Source organism: Agelaius tricolor, unplaced genomic scaffold, assembly GCF_023055355.1.
Source record: "Agelaius tricolor isolate 1412-34295 unplaced genomic scaffold, bAgeTri1.0.p SCAF_2, whole genome shotgun sequence".
NCBI classification, from domain to species: domain Eukaryota; kingdom Metazoa; phylum Chordata; class Aves; order Passeriformes; family Icteridae; genus Agelaius; species Agelaius tricolor.
The window spans coordinates 58865153-58881333 of record NW_027269262.1 but is presented as its reverse complement, the minus strand read 5'-3'; the positions used below and the strand labels follow the sequence as shown (position 1 = coordinate 58881333).

At 36.2% G+C, this 16181-nt stretch overlaps 1 protein-coding gene across 8 annotated transcripts in view; it reads right to left on the bottom strand.

Annotated features, from left to right (window-relative positions):
- CHD7 (chromodomain helicase DNA binding protein 7) overlaps window positions 1-16181 on the bottom strand; it is a 131128-nt gene that overhangs the window by 30318 nt on the left and 84629 nt on the right. For all 8 annotated transcript variants that reach the window (XM_071419975.1, XM_071420019.1, XM_071420026.1 and 5 more), the window contains 8 exons: window positions 14508-14645; window positions 13378-13443; window positions 8420-8475; window positions 6910-7024; window positions 5452-5535; window positions 4338-4475; window positions 4120-4241; window positions 3436-3679 (listed from right to left, as the gene is read on the bottom strand). In XM_071419975.1, coding sequence (XP_071276076.1) covers window positions 3436-3679; window positions 4120-4241; window positions 4338-4475; window positions 5452-5535; window positions 6910-7024; window positions 8420-8475; window positions 13378-13443; window positions 14508-14645 — 963 coding nt within the window. The remainder of the gene's footprint in view (window positions 1-3435; window positions 3680-4119; window positions 4242-4337; window positions 4476-5451; window positions 5536-6909; window positions 7025-8419; window positions 8476-13377; window positions 13444-14507; window positions 14646-16181) is intronic.

Genomic DNA, 16181 nt, shown 5'->3' with positions numbered 1-16181 from the left:
CTGCATATAATCCTCTCCAAACCACTGGAGAGGGATCAGAACTGGCTACTGACTCAATGAAATGATTGAAAACCTGATATCCTGAACTCAGCATTAAATCTGCCTACTCAAATCAAGAACATTTCAGAGAGAGTAATGACCTGCTCAACAATGCTTTCTCATGGCATAGTCCAGAAATATTTATCTTGTTAGGGGCAAAAAAAGCTGTTACTTAACAAACAGCAGATGAAGATACACTAAGTGGGCAGCTTTGAAAGCCAGCAAACTGAAATGCTGTAACCTTTTCACGAGCCAAGTAAATTTCCACCACAAACCAAGTCAGCTCTTTTCCAAGTCTCTGTCATTAGCTGTATTTGGCACACATAGGTTTTGTAATCTTAAAGCAGAACTCCTTCTCAGAGGTAGGATAATACAGAAAAAACACATGGTTTGTTTGATATTCCAAACAGGGAAGGGCCCCTAGGAAGACCTTTCAGTTATATTGGTCAAGAACACCAGAACAAGCTTCTCTATGTGAACCTCTTCTCACAACAGAATGTCTCTGACAACACCATGTCCTTACTGATGAAGTCACACCACTGCAGAAACTTATTTTATTATTGACTAATCTTTAGCATTTCACAACAACTTGACTCTGGTAACTGGGGCTGACCCTGAAAAATCACACTACCACACATGTATTCCTTATGCACACTCTCTGTTGTTACTGCCCTTCAAAAGCCACTCACACACTCTCAATGTCCAATTGTCTTTTTGAGAAACAGCTCAGATTGAGAAGCCTCTTTTCATATTAAGACCTAAAAAGCCAAAGATGCCTGATGTCTGGGTTGATGTGTCTGGCAAGGGAACTAGAAATGATGCTGCTAAGCCATGTCTTTCACTCCCTTTTTGTCTCCCGTCCTATTCCCAGTGATGGTACTTCGGAGAATGACAGAGTGAACACTATGGGGACTCTTTTTTTCAGAACATGGAGATTTCTTCCCTGTAATTTGGTTTCCACCATGTGTTTCACAGCTGACACTCTTACAAAGAATGGAACACAGAAGGTGATTTTGTGACACATCTAAGCTAGCTGCCACAAAAAGGATGAGTTCTTTCCATTTCTCCTTTATCCCTAAATGCAGTAATTGTCTGATTCAACTCTTAAGACAGTTCAGGGAGCAAAGCCAGCAGAAAATCATTCATTTTTCTGTGCCATGAGTGCTTTGTCATTACTCACTATGGGGTAAAATGACTGCCATGCTCACGGCAAGAATTGAGTTAAGAATATGGCGATGGGGGAACAAAACTTTCTGCTGCATCTGACTGTAGATCCCTTTAGTTACCTTTAAATCAATGAAACAACATTGCCAAAATAACTAAGAATTTGCACAGTAAGTGGGATTTTTCAGATGACATTCCTTCAGGCTTCATGCTAAGTAACTGCTAAGGGGAAGAACATGCTGAGAACAAGCACCACTCAAATAGCAAACAAATATGATTTTTAACACAGGAAACAATTCAGCAGAGACAGTATTTGTATAAACCAAATTTTTAAATTATATAAAATATCAATCTCTGCTAAGAATTTTAAAATCAGAAAAACTGATTTCAATTCCACTTCATTTGTGTATTATACATCTAGGTAAGAAGCTAAATGTGAGAATTATTATAAAGAATATTAGAGATTAATAGAATGGCCTGGACTGGGACCTTCAAGATCATCTAGCTCCCACACTCCTGCTGTGGACTGGGACATACCCAACTTCTCTGGCCCACCAGACCTCAGTAAAGCAACTGTTACTCAAATAAATCTTCAACAAACACAAATATGATTTTAATTCAAAAGTTTCTTTGATAAATTGCTGAGAAAACAGTAATTTTCTAGACCACACAGCTGTAACTTCTAACTAACATAAATTACTATGTGTTTCTCTACTATGTTTAAATACATAGTTCTTTCTGTTTGCCCTAACGGCATGTCAAGTTGTGCCACAGTCATACCTTCAAAACAGTTTTTAATCAGTTTTTTACCTGTAAAAGCATATTTTCTATCTTGCAATCTCTCTCATAGCTTTGCTCTAAGACTCTGGTTTTTCAACACACTTTGAAGACATGGAAGTAAGAACTAAGCAGAGCTGGACCACTGATCACATCACTGACAGTGAGGAGAATGCTTTTCTCATCTTTATATTAAAGATTTGTTTTCTCCCATGCACTTTCACTACACCAGCCCTTTTAACCACGGTGCCACAGTGGTTTAACTGGTCATGTGCCATGACAAAAAAAGATCTGCTTTTGTCTTACAGCCTTCCCAGAGCAGAGTTCTCCCTATGGTAAGAATCATCTTTATTCCTTGTCCATAGACAGCCCTGTATTTAGCTATTCTGAGTATTGCTAAATTGCATCAAATTTATTAAGTAATACAGCTTATTCTGTATCCATGAACTGTCTTAATCATTTACCACTCTCCACATCTTTGTGTCATTTTGAAAACTTCCTCAGTAATGATTTTGTGTTTTCTTTCAGGTCATTGGTAAGTTATATAGCTCATGGACATGAACCAATCCCTGAAGAACTATGCTGGAAATGCAAATCACTTCTCATTAACAATTACATCAAGAAATATCAGCTAGCCAGTTTTAAATCCACTTAATGTGTGCCATATTGATTTTATATCTCTCTAGTTTATTAATCAAAATGTCCAGTAGTGTAAAATAAAATGTTTTTAAGAAAATCTAAATCTATGAATTAAGAAAATCTATGAATTCACCACTATGACTTTTTAAAGCTCAGCTGAAAATAGTACTCCACAGGTTTAACTTCTACCCTTTTTCTCTCTTACGTGAGGCAGATTTTATTGTTCTGCAATAACATTCAATGTATGCACATTTTATTTCCCTTAATTCTGTTTACCCTGGGAAAAGACATGCACTTAGGAGTAGGGATCTGCTGCTCCTCTTAGCTTCTGTTTTCTGTTTCTACCCCTAGTAATTTCTGCTTTCCTTCACTCATAACTATTCAACCTAAGCACAGTAACACACATTCAACATATATCTGACTTACAAAATTTGATAAAGAGGCATTGACAAGTTTAATTTCTGCAAGCAGGTCTTTCCTGGAACGGTAGGCAAAGATTGATTTTTAAGCTTAGTTCCACTTACAGGAGTTTTTCCATTAAGAATCTCTTCTGCCAGCTCCTCTCAGAAACACAAAATAACAAAAGCCTTGCATGAAAGAATGAAACTCTAAACAAAAGTTGCACCATTTCATGGTGCCCCTTTATTCCCAGAGAGATACTGGCCACTATTAAAAAGCATTCTTAATACATTTATCTGTATTTCTAACTGAAGCCTAACACACCAGTACTGAAAAACTAATTGATCCTTAAATAAATAAGCAACCATAAAACATATACAAAAAAAGAGAAAAAGAAAAGTCATGAAGATTTCTTACCTGTGGATCTTTGAAATACATTTCATACAACTGAATGGTCCGCCGACTCGCCTGACTCCCATGATACACAACCACATTCAACTCTGTCCAGGTGCGGAACTCCCTTTCCCAGTTGGGAATTGTGGACAATGGTGCAATAACCAAGAAAGGACCATGGATTCCTTTCAAATATATCTCATAGAGAAACGTAATGGACTGGATAGTCTTTCCCAACCCCATTTCATCTGCTAAAATGCAGTTTCGTCTGAAAACAAGAATAAAAACTGGCTGAATTATTTATTCCTAACCTAAAACATAGAAAATTAGTAAGGCAATAACCTGAGTAAACCAGATACTTCTAGAATGAAAAGGCATCATAACATTTTGCATTTTAAACAAATGTTATGATTTGTGATGCAGTCAGCATGGATATATCCCTTCTATCTACCTCTCAAGTTCACAAGGGGGAGGAAGAAGCAGCAGGGGCATGCATGAACCCAAAGCATTTGCTACAAGAATCTATCTGAAATATTCACGTTCCACCCCAAATTAGTTTGGATATGACTCCTGCAGCAAAAAATGAGCCACGTAAACGATTCTAAAATCTCACTTTAGCATGTTACTTTAAAAGGCTGCTATTTTAAATAAGCTTCAAATAAAAGCTTTTCCAAAGCAGGATTCACCAGTAAGCTATGTTTTACGTACGTGTTGTACCAATTGAAAAGAAGCCAGTTTACTCCCTCCAACTGGTATTCCCTGAGTTTGTTATTGTTTTTATACTCCCTGGAACTCTCCGATTTCTTCCAGTCATCGGCAGGAGGTCGCTCCTGTTTCAAATACAGCAAATCCCATTAGTGGTTTCTAAAAGACCACATTACTTTACTATTTTCAAATAAAATCCTCTATATAGAGCCAATTCTTACCACACGCTCCATTTCTGGCTCCCTAGACATCAGTTTCTCAAATTCTTCGATCTTGGCTTGGTCGATGTCTTGCTTGAGCTCCCAAGTGCTGTCTTCGTAAGGAAGCGAACACCACTTCACCAGATAATGCGTGACAGGCTTTGTTAAGACAAAAATTACATTATCTCACAATACAGAAAGAATAAAAGTGTACCCTTTTTACAGGAGATCTACAGGCTAGATGACATTCAAAAAGCTTGATCAGACCTGAATGCCTGACTCAGCCAGAAGGATAAGCAAACAGCAGGCTGACACCTTGACAACCTAACAAAGTAAGATGAGAACCTGGAGAATGCAGGCTTACCACCAAATTGAGAATAACACATTTGAAATCAGTAAGGTTAGACTAAAATTTAGAAGCAAAACAATATTCCCATTTCAGCCCTTAAAATTCTATGCTTTACTACGTAATTAAAGATCAACTGTTTTATCAGCATCATCAGAAACTTCATAACAGACAAGTCAACCAAGTCACCATCACTGACAGAGCAACATGGAAACAGTGACACTGCCAGTGAAGTTTTCTATTCTCCCAGGAACAAAAAGGAATCTCCTGGAAGACAAAATCATCTTCTTTGCAGAACAAGTCATTAAAAATGAAGTAACAGTGAGCTCAGGACTTCTTCTGTAACAGGTTGTCTAAACCATTATGACATTTAGCTAAGACTCCTTCTTGCAATTTTCATTTAAATTCTGCATTACATGCATGAACATCATATTTCCACAATATTAAATATCTTCAATGTATCTACAATATTAAATAACTTCTTTGTTGTTCTTGCCTTTTGGTTGGTTGTTTTGTGTGCTTTTTTTAAAAAAATAGGTAACTTATTAAAAAGTTTGGAATTCTCACTTAACCACCTTTATTTAAGAGAAACTGCTACATTAGCCAATGTTTTCTCAAACATGTTCCTATTTTATATACATATATACTATGGTAGTTTCTGTAAATGTTTAATAAAGTCTAATTAATATATTAGATAATAATAATAATATTAATATATAGAATTTAAACAAGAAATTCTAAACACAATGTCCGTATGACTAGAGATGCACTAAACAATGTTTTGTTTACCTCTCCATTATCATCTGTGCTACGTGAAAAATCCATGATTCGATCAACTTCCACATAATCTGGATTAAAAAGCTCATCATCAATCTGTTCAAGGAGAGAGGCAAAAATATAAAAGATATCTCTATTAGCCCTTCCTGAGAGGGAAAATGATTATATATTTCACCAGGCAATAATATTTTGGGTCACGGTGACACAGAATTTATATTTGGCAAACTTCAACATGTTAATTGAAATGCTACAATTCAGCAAGATCATTCCCCGTGAGGGAATCAGACTTCTCAGACTTTGTTAACTGGGCCTCTTAATTACTGTGTGAAACCTTTTACTGTGAGAGAATGTTTAAGAATATTTTAAATGAAGTGTGAAATTACAATTCACTAATGAGCAATCGAAAAGGCTTATGGCATGCAATGCATTTAGCATTCTTGAAAACTACAGCTTGCAATAAAGAAATTAGAGCCTTGTACACTAAGTGCCTTTGGATTATTTTAACTACAGGAATTGCCTAACGCTTTACAAGCAAGATTTAAAGATTATTATTTCAAAAGCAGAGAAAACACAATGCATGCATACACAGTTTCTCTAAAAATCACAATTTGTCAGGTTCATTCCTATGCCTTAAACAACTTACAGGATTCTCTGCCATACTAAAGCATTGCATTTCATTTTAAGTTTAAAGATCCACTTCAACCGAAGAGACAGCCAAAAGGACTAAAGACTGTATATTTTAAGAGTTTTTTCTGAAACAATGACAAATTCCAAATATTTACAGTAACTTGTGATCCACTTGGAAATATATTAAAAAGAGAAAATGGAAACAATTCCAGCTATCTTCACTTAGGTGGAAGTTTTCAATTTGCAACAGGTTTTTTTGTTTCAGCTTGAATGATACAGTAAAAATAAATATAAATAAATAAACACAGTAGCTCATGAAAACTATTTTTTTTTTCTTAAAAGACAGCATTTTTCTAAAAGGTAATCTTTCAGAGACACAAATCAGCAGATCTGGTCTTTTATTGACAGGACCCCTGCCACATTACTGCTTATGGCTCTAAGTGAAATTAAATTGATGATAAAAAGCTTTGAATCCCTAGTGAGCAGCAGTCCATAACATAAAAACAAGCATGCATTTCTTCTGGCATAATCAGCTCCTGAGAAAAAAGACATGGTACTGATTCAGTCAGGCTTACAAGGCTAATAACTAGCCACTCACTTAAAGGAAAAAAAAAAACAACAACCAAAACTATAGGAAAAAGCATACTATCAGGATAGATGACTTTCATAAACTTGACTTTCCTAAACTTGCAAGACTTGCATCCAGAACGCTTTATGTTTTATACCAGAATAGGTGCTACTGATATATCACAGAGTTATTAAAAATGTTCTGCTTGCATACAGAACAAGAATTCCTAAGAATATTCCTTAAACACCCAAAACAAACAAACAAAAAAATCGTACTTCAGAAAGGAATTTATTCTGGCCCTGTTTTGCCTTAAACCGCTTAATCTTCTGCTGAATTCTCTTGTCTTTGTCCAGCTCTTCCACAGATGCCCACTGACAGTGAAGGTAAGAACTAGAAGATGAAACAGAAAAATCTTACTCAAAACTCTGCTTCCATTGCACTCCTGATTTATTCCACTAGGATAACTAGATCTTTCCAGCACGTCGTGGTGCTATGCTTGGAAAACTTGACACTATCTTCTTTACCATAGAGGTTTTTAACCAATCATCTTTACTCAAAGTAATTATACTTACTAATAGAGAAACTTGTCAGGAAATAGAAACAACTCCCACTCAAAATTTGAAAACACACCCTCTATACTTAATTTGGCACAAAACTAGGATGATTTTTATTGGACATATTTAAAACATAATTACTATACAAGACACTTATGGTAAAGTCACTATTTAACATCATATTCTAGCAAATAGTAGTATTTTCATAAGTTAACCAAAAGATGCAAATATTTTAAGTACTACCATCCTATATAACTTTTTTTGTGAGAACAGCATTGTAACTCAAAATTACTTGTGAGTCTTTCAAGACTGACAGAGAGAAAAGAAAACCCCCTTGTAAATGCAGTTCCACAGTAACAACATAGAAGGAACAGTATCTCTGCCAAAGTGACTTGCCCCACTCTATAAATTTAGTCTGTCAAAAGCTCTAGTGCTAAGACAGCACAGTTAACACAAAAATTATGTCTATGTAATAAAACTAAACAAAGCATAATTAAGCAATTAAACATTTTATAATCAACAATATAGTGCAAAGGATGCAAAAATGACAGCATATTTAAAGTGAAGTCAACTACGTGCAGTTAGCTGCCACAAGCACCCTTAAAGTAGATTTCTGTCTCTCAGACAGAAAATTTGGTAAAAATACACAAGGTGTGCTATTTTCCTAAAAGAAAAGTGAGCTTATCCAGCTATGAAGCATTTTATTTTAAATACTGATTGCATTGCAGTTTTAGAGTCCAGAAGTGAAACAACATGCTGCTCTCACCACGATTACATTCCTCTCATGGAGGCGTAACGATCTGCTGGAATATTGAAAGCCATCTCGTTTGTTTGTTATCTTAGACATTTTGTTTAACATAAATCTTGGTTTTGATACAACATCAAGGGTTATGTTTGAATAGTTTGCACACACTCTAGACTTGCAGTTAGACCTACATAGCACAGGTGTGTGCTCATGAGCCTGCATGCATAATGAGTCTTTAAGTATTTAATAGCAGAGCAATTTAACCTGTGGATTTAATTTTGGAGAGAACACAAATTAAAACAACACTGCCAACCCCTGTACCACCAATGTAAGGTAATCCCCTGTTTATTTGTCACTGCTTTGAATTAAACATTAGATATACTTAAAGTTTGATAATAATTTGTATCAGTTACAAAACCAGTTTTGAATGCTATTTGGAAGTTATATGAACTTAAGGATAGCAATCAAACCCATAACTTTACTTACAAGTTTTTGTACTTTACATAGAATTCCTCTACTTCTACTTCCTCTCCGTTCTCCGTCTAAAAGAAAAGAAATAATGAAACATGAATTAAATCTCTAAACAGCCCAACTTATTAAACTATTTAAAAACTATCTGAGATATGGACTATGGTCCCCACACAGAGACACAAGTGGAGGTGTAGGAAAAGGTTTGTGGGGGAGGACATGGGTGAGGAGTTTCCTCCAGCTGCTTACCCAAGTACATACTGCACTGCTTACTACAACTTCCAAGACATGAATCATTTGAACTCCTCCCTAACCACATGCAGCTTCATTCACAACCTCACCCCAAATCTGGCTTTCTGCCAAACCCACAGTGTTAAGTAGAAGCCAAGTGTACCATTTTCTCAGGCAGCAGCCAATTAGCAACTGCACTCCTGAATGCCATATGTATTATTTTTGGCTGGCTCATGGCAACTTTACATTGTGGGTTTTGTAATGTTTTAAAAAAGAGTTTTAAAGGGGGTTTATTCCTCCATATAGTTAATAACTCCAAACAAGAAGCCATATAAAACTAAACCTTATACCTCTGCTAGAATTGTAGTGCATCAGTGTTCATGGCTTTAGTTTTACTCAATGGTGCAATTAAATTCACTCAGGCAAGATGTCTCACATACAGAGCAGCCAAATTAAATTAACACCCAAAAACTACATTTAAAGCAAGGTTAAAGTTGTGACATAAAGCAGCAAAACCAAGGGCATTCAGTGCTAAGAGTTGAGCTACCCTTAACTTATCCCTGGTGCCAAAGTATTGCATAACATATGGCATGTAATACTTTGTTGAATTGCTCCTTAACCCAGCCACAGGACAAACTAAGGACAGTGCACCAGGCACACATTTAGAATTCAGATTATGTCACAACATTAACTGTTTGTTTTCACTAATGAACTTTAGGAAAATTTTAAACAGAGCAGCATTTTCTGGTTGAAACATTTCATCAGGGACAACATCATCTGTAATAAATACTGTGTATGCAGCATTAAACAGGCAAAACTGTTGACTGCTGCATAAATCAACAACTTTTGTTATTTTTCTACATATATTTAAAATACAAACACACACGCACACGCACACAAGAGGGACTACTCTGAAACTTGAACTGTCATTTTTAGTTGCTGGCTAGATTTCACCTCCACAGCAGTGCAATTAAAGAACAACAGTAGCAGCTGCATTAAACTGTGTTCTAGCACAGTGAAGTTCATGCATTCCCAGTCCCTGATTCACACAGTATTCCTTTACTTCCTGATTAGCAAGGGAGTTTCAGTTTAGTATTTACATCACTCCAGTACAGTCTGTTTGTACTCCTTCCTAGAGAGAGAGAAACAATACCAGATTCTGCCTATTTCTCCCCTAAAGGAATGGAAGAAGATTCCTGGTGCTACCTCTTGATCTTGAATCTTCCATCAAAGTAGATAAGCTCTCCAAACCATCCTCTAAACCCAAACACAGGGGAGAAATTCTCTGACACTCACAAAGACATTGTTAAAGGAAAGAAATCTGAAGACTATCAAGATTCTTTTTAAAACAAAAAATTCAGAAGAGCCTTTCTCAAGATGATATTAATATTTAGAGATCAAAACTGCATTGAAAAAAGAAGCTGGAGACCACATTATTGGAACCTATTCATTGCCCTGAGGCAAAATTAGTCTTTAAGAAGTCAACCCTAATTTTAAGACATTAACTTCTTTTATTATCTAAAATGTATTACAGCCAAGTCTCTTTGATTACTCTTAAACCAGAATCCTTTGAGATCCATCAGTATTACAATGACAACATCATTAAACACCTTTATATAGAGGTTTCATATTAACCAACTTCACTCCCCTCAGCAGCATTTCAGTCAAACATATTTTCTGTCAGCTGCCAACTTAATAATAATAATTTACAATGCACATCTTGATAAATGCTGTAACTCTCATGAGTAAAACACAATTTTGTATTGTCTAATAGGTAATGTTAACTGGTCTATGTTATTAGATGTTCCATAAGAGTGCATGAAAGATTCACCTAAGCAAAAAGTACTTCAGAAAAAATATTTTTAAAATCTTAGTCTGCCATTCAGCCTTATGTCCTCTTCCAAAAATTTAATCAAATTACAACTGTCAGCACTCAAGCAGAGGTTAACAGTACATCACTTTAGGGTGTATGAGACAGCAGCTTATACCTCTGATGTCACTGTGCACTCCTCACTACCTGTACACATATATTAACCAGGCAAAAGGGTGAGATAGAGCATTTATGCAAAATTCTCCCCAAATTGATTACACAGACGTCCTAAAATAACACATGGCAGACTTGGGGAATGCAGGACACTTCAAATTATCATTTCCAGGTGTGGCCAGGATCTGATTCACAGTCTCTGCAGATAATTGAAGAAACAAATGACTCCCTCATTCAAGCAAATATTCAAAAGCACATAATCTGGCATGCCGTTGCCACAGAGGTGATACAGTAACACTGCTAAGGCAAAAATTAGTTTTATAAGCCACTCAAGTGTAGAGACAAAAAAAGGAAAAAAAAGCAAAAAAACCCAACCAACCAACAAAACCTAAGAAAAAAATAAACCATGAAATACCCCAAACCACCACAACTATCAACTACCAGAAAAACAGCAGAAAGAACTCATTAATAACAGATGCAAAGCAACACACAAAACCCAACCACCTCAATTGATAAACAGCCCAAAATTGTAAACTTATTTGAGGAAGAGATACAGGTTTCATACACATTTCAATTAGTTCTAATTCTCACATGTACTAGTAGGCAAAAAGAGACATTCACATGTTTAACGTGCAAGTACAGGGTTCTACCAACTCCCTGTATTTCCAAAATATGTGCTATTTCTGCTGGATAGCATAATCAGTTCTAGCTATTCATTTTCAAAGTTAAGAAGCAGGAATTCAAAGGGGACTGAATGAAAAATTTCAACATCCAAACTCATCAGGTTTGGAAAGAGAGTGATACACATACTTCATTCTTTCTGCAAGAAGAAAGAGTATTCAAGGGAATTCAACATTCCACATTAGGAATAACTGTGAAAAACACCATCTTTTTTACTTCAAACAGAACTCAACTCTATCCTTTTACTCTGTATGTTTCAAAAATGGCTGCAAGTACAGGGCTGCATCCTATCTGGTAACTCCAGAGCTAGACTAAGGCTATTTCTCAGAAAACCAGCATGATTTTATGATAAGAATATTGCTCCAAAAGCGTACTCATTATCTAATGTCCTTTACTTGAATGCAACATCTTTGTTACAACCTAATCCACTGAAAGGTTTCCTAGTGAAGCCTCTCCTCGTGTTTATTTTATGCACTGGTCCTGATCGCAGCAATTTTACTTTGATTAGTAATCTAACAACCAGGGTTTTGATGACGTTAGTAAGAGTGTAAAAGACCTTTAATAAAAGCACAGTTGGATACTTCAGATGTTAAATATTAACATCCTGAAATCCATTTTTTTTTTTGAAATTTGGAGAAAGAGGGTTGGGGAGAAGAGCAGGGAAAGAAGAGACACCCCTCAAACCTGCAAATACAATCCATAAAAAACATTAAAGAAAAAGCTCAAAATAGAGCTTGCCTCCAGCAGAGCTTGCAATCAAAGACATGTAGGCAGCAGACCAACTACTTCCCACAAACTGCAGCAAAATACACACTCCCCATGAGTAATCACACCTTTGTTTGCAGGGGAGAGGAAGAAGGGGAGAATAATTGGTGAAAAACAGCTTCCCCTGTAAAGACATTTATGAAAGGACCACATCCTCCTCTCCTGCCTAGCAGACCATCAGGACAAGTAAATACTCACTTTATATTGCTTCAAGTTTATCTGAAAAATAAGCCTATGATTTGAAACACAAAATACAGCTCTAGACTTAAAAATAATTAAGAGAAAAACACTCCAAAAAGCCTTAGAAGCTTATGCTGGAAGATGCATAAACAGGACAGATTGAATCACAGGAACTCATGACATTAAAATGAATGTAGGTTTACAAAATTGTTAATTATGTTAGGACAGTAGTAATAAAATTGAACTCACACACCCCCAACCTTGCCCAAGAAAACCAAACAAAAACCCAAACACAAACCCCAAACCACCAGAACACTGAAAAAAGAAATCCATTAATAAAGGCAAATTTCCTTTCTCCAATTTGAAAATTAACACTGAGGCAAAGATGAATTGCTGGTTAACAAAGATCAACATGATGCTGTATCAGTCTAAGTCAGACAGTTTTCTGTCCAACTGTAGCACAAAAGTCAGAGAATTAGCTCCACAATGGCATCTATAATCATGCCCTTTTTGGAATAAGTTCTTTTCTACTTCCTTCTCAGAGCCCTAGTACTTTGGAAGTGCAAAGGCCAATCAAGTTGAGAAGCAGATTAGAACAATCTGTAAGCAAAATAAGAACTTAGCTAGGAGGCAGGGCAGAATTATAAGGGAACCACACTGAACTCAAGTGTTTCTTTCACCATCTTAGCATAGTGACAAGGAAAATATTCATCACCTGTGATGAATATCATACTTGGTCACATGTAAATTTTTTTCAGCTGCCAAGCACAACTGACATCAAAAGATGCAAAAATGATGGGCATGGGTTTTTGAGTGCTCTCATTCCTCAAACTCCTATGGAATATCACTCTGAAATGAAGAGCACCACAGATTTCACTCAAGCATGTATATTTGCAAAACTCAAATTTTTTATCCAAAAAAGCAAGAAACAAGTAAAAGATTAAACAATCTGTTTTGTGTATGTCTACTGAAAAACATGTTGCATACCATCTGAATACACTTTCAGGGAACCTCCTCTGTTCAACAGAACAGCTTTTTAATTGGGAATATCCAAGGCATTTTAAGAACTGAGTAAGGGCTTCAGAAGAAATATGCTTAGCCTATTTTAAATACAAGGGGAAGGAAAATGTTTTACCTTTTTCTTGACTAAACGGCTACTCATGATTTTCTCCACAATAGGACCTTCAGCATCAGCAGATTCCTACATCATAAAGAGCATACAAGAGTCACGGGAGTGCATCTTTGTTAAAGACTTCATTTGTTAGAAAAACTTTAAAATAATTTTTTGTAACAGAAGCTTAATACCAAGAGGACATTCTCCTGCTAGCATGAGAACTTTGAGGATTCAAAGAGATTTAATACCATAATAAATGATCAAAGGATACTTGTTTAAGCTCATTTTTAAGACCTACTGCAACTCCAGCTCCCTCAGTTAAGAAGGCTGATGTGCACAGATAAACAGATATAACAACATGAGCACTTCCCCTGTCCTAAAATGCTTTCAGCACCATACAGTCTAAACAGTAGATGATGTTCAGAAGCTCTAGTTGGCAGTACAGGTGTCGACACGATCGCTCTCAAAACTGCCTGCAATTCTCTATTACATTAATTCACTATTGCAACGGGAGGCAAACCATCCCAACTGTCCTTCTGATAAAACACAATTAACAATGGAGATCACATACAATATTTCACAAGGCTTAACAAATTGCCAAATGAAATACCAAAGAACATGGATATATTCTCCAATAGGTCATCAGTTAAATGAAGTAGTTCTTTGAAAAAGCACTACAAAACAATGAGATTGTTACAACAGTCATTTCTACAGTATTACCCCTCATCTTATTCAAACTATTTTATCCATCATTTACATTGCACGGAGAATAAAGTGTACCCTGCTGGGTACTACAAGGCAGTAATTTCATAAAGGAGTTCTTATGGTGCCTAGCAGCAGGGGACAAGCTTGAGTGGTTTATTAAAGTCACAGAAGCCAGACCACTGAATTCACAGAAGTACATTCTAGATTTCTAGCAGTACAGTTTTGGTTTCCTTTACCTAGGGATCACTAATTCCAAAGAACTCAGCTTGAACTTTCAAGCTGTATATTATCAGCTTGCAAACAAAGCCATGAGTTGATATATTCTTTAAGAATACAAAAACTAATGCCTTGTGGCACATTCCATCAATCACATTTCAGGATATTTCACATATTTGATTTCTGAATGCTGCAGTTATGGCCACCTTTCCAGCCTGTCCATATCTGACCTGTTGCTCTGACTGAGAAGTATTTGAAGGAGAGTCTCTTCCAGCAGCATCAGCATCATCAGCCTCCTCATCTGAAATCTTGAACTCCAGGTCTTCAGTATAACGCTTCCTCTTCACCTGCCTGCTGGAGCGTCGTTTCTGAACAGAAAGCATTCATATTTTTCATGAGAAACAAAACTGATGAGAACCAGAATAACCAAGAAAACTTCTCTGTGTGTCTCAAATACATTAGTGTGCAGTAAATGCTATAATTTCTAAAACACCCTGATAGAAAAAGCAGTCTCAGGACACTACCATTCCCACCTGTTAGCCGTTCTTAAATTCTGCAAGGAAAAAACAACAGAAACCTAAAATGAAACAAAAAAACAACCACAAATAAAAATTGACTTTATGCCTGTTCTAAGCTGGAAAGTAGGGGGGCATTTTTTCACATTACTGAAACTACCTTAAAAAATTAGGAAGCTTATCTCAGAAAGCAATTAAAACCCAAGAAGCTGCACCTCTCCAATCACATCTGTAACAAACTTTGACAGATGGCCAGTGCAGCAGCCAAACACCACCTTTCCACAGCATGGCCCACTGTGTTGCTAAGCAGTGACAACACGCTTTCCCCCTCTCCCCATCCACCCAGTTGTACCGGGATTATCTTGTAGGGGAAACACAATGAAATACGATTTCCTCACTTCACTGACCCAGCACTGTTCAGAAAGGCATCCTGCAGCACAGCATGGGAAAAGACCCCAAACTAACAGAGGAGAATGGAAAACTTGAACCACCCCAAATGGAAAACATGATTTCTGTGCTCCCATACCCTCACCACAAGGATGAGATAAAGCTTTAGCGGTATTGCACAAAACAACCTGTAAAATACAGAAACATGCATTTGACAGAATTTGCAACTTGATGTTCAGTGCTGGGTATTGTTTTTACAACAATAAAATTCAACTTCCCAGATAGTCTGCATCAGGTTATATATTTGAAAAGCTGTAAGCATATGTTGCTGAAGAAAACTGTCAACTGAGCTTCAAATATCTTAATGGAGTAATGTATACATTAAAATTATGTTGACTATCAAATGTTAAAAAAACCCCATCTTAATGACTTGATACACTACATATTTATATATTTAATACTACTTATTTATACATCTTTCTCAGCCACTGCACATCTTCACTGATACATGCAAATACTTATGTAGCTTGTTTAACAGACTTACGCAGCTGAGTCTCTCAATATACATAGACAAAGTCAAATACTTACTTTTAGATAACTAATCATTCTTTTTAAAGCATATATACTTGGCACTTCACAAAAATAGAAATTATTTATTTAACTGAAAATGAAAATTTTGAGCAAAGGCTAAGCTTACATCACCCTTTTAAACAATGGTGACGTGACTTCTACCTTTAATGCAGTAACTTGTGGGGGTTTCCAGAAAACAATATTTTTATACTTCAAAATAGTAACACTTGACAAATTTGCATCTTGATTTACATGATCACTGATGGGAAAATACCAATTTTCTTCTGACTCTGTAGGTAAGTCTTACCAATATTTTTGGTGCCAAAAATCTCTTCTTCCATTTCCCTAACAGAAAGAATACCTAAAACATGATGGTAGCCTTTATTTGATATTTTTTCGACTTGATGAACTTCCTGTTTCCTCTTACATTCA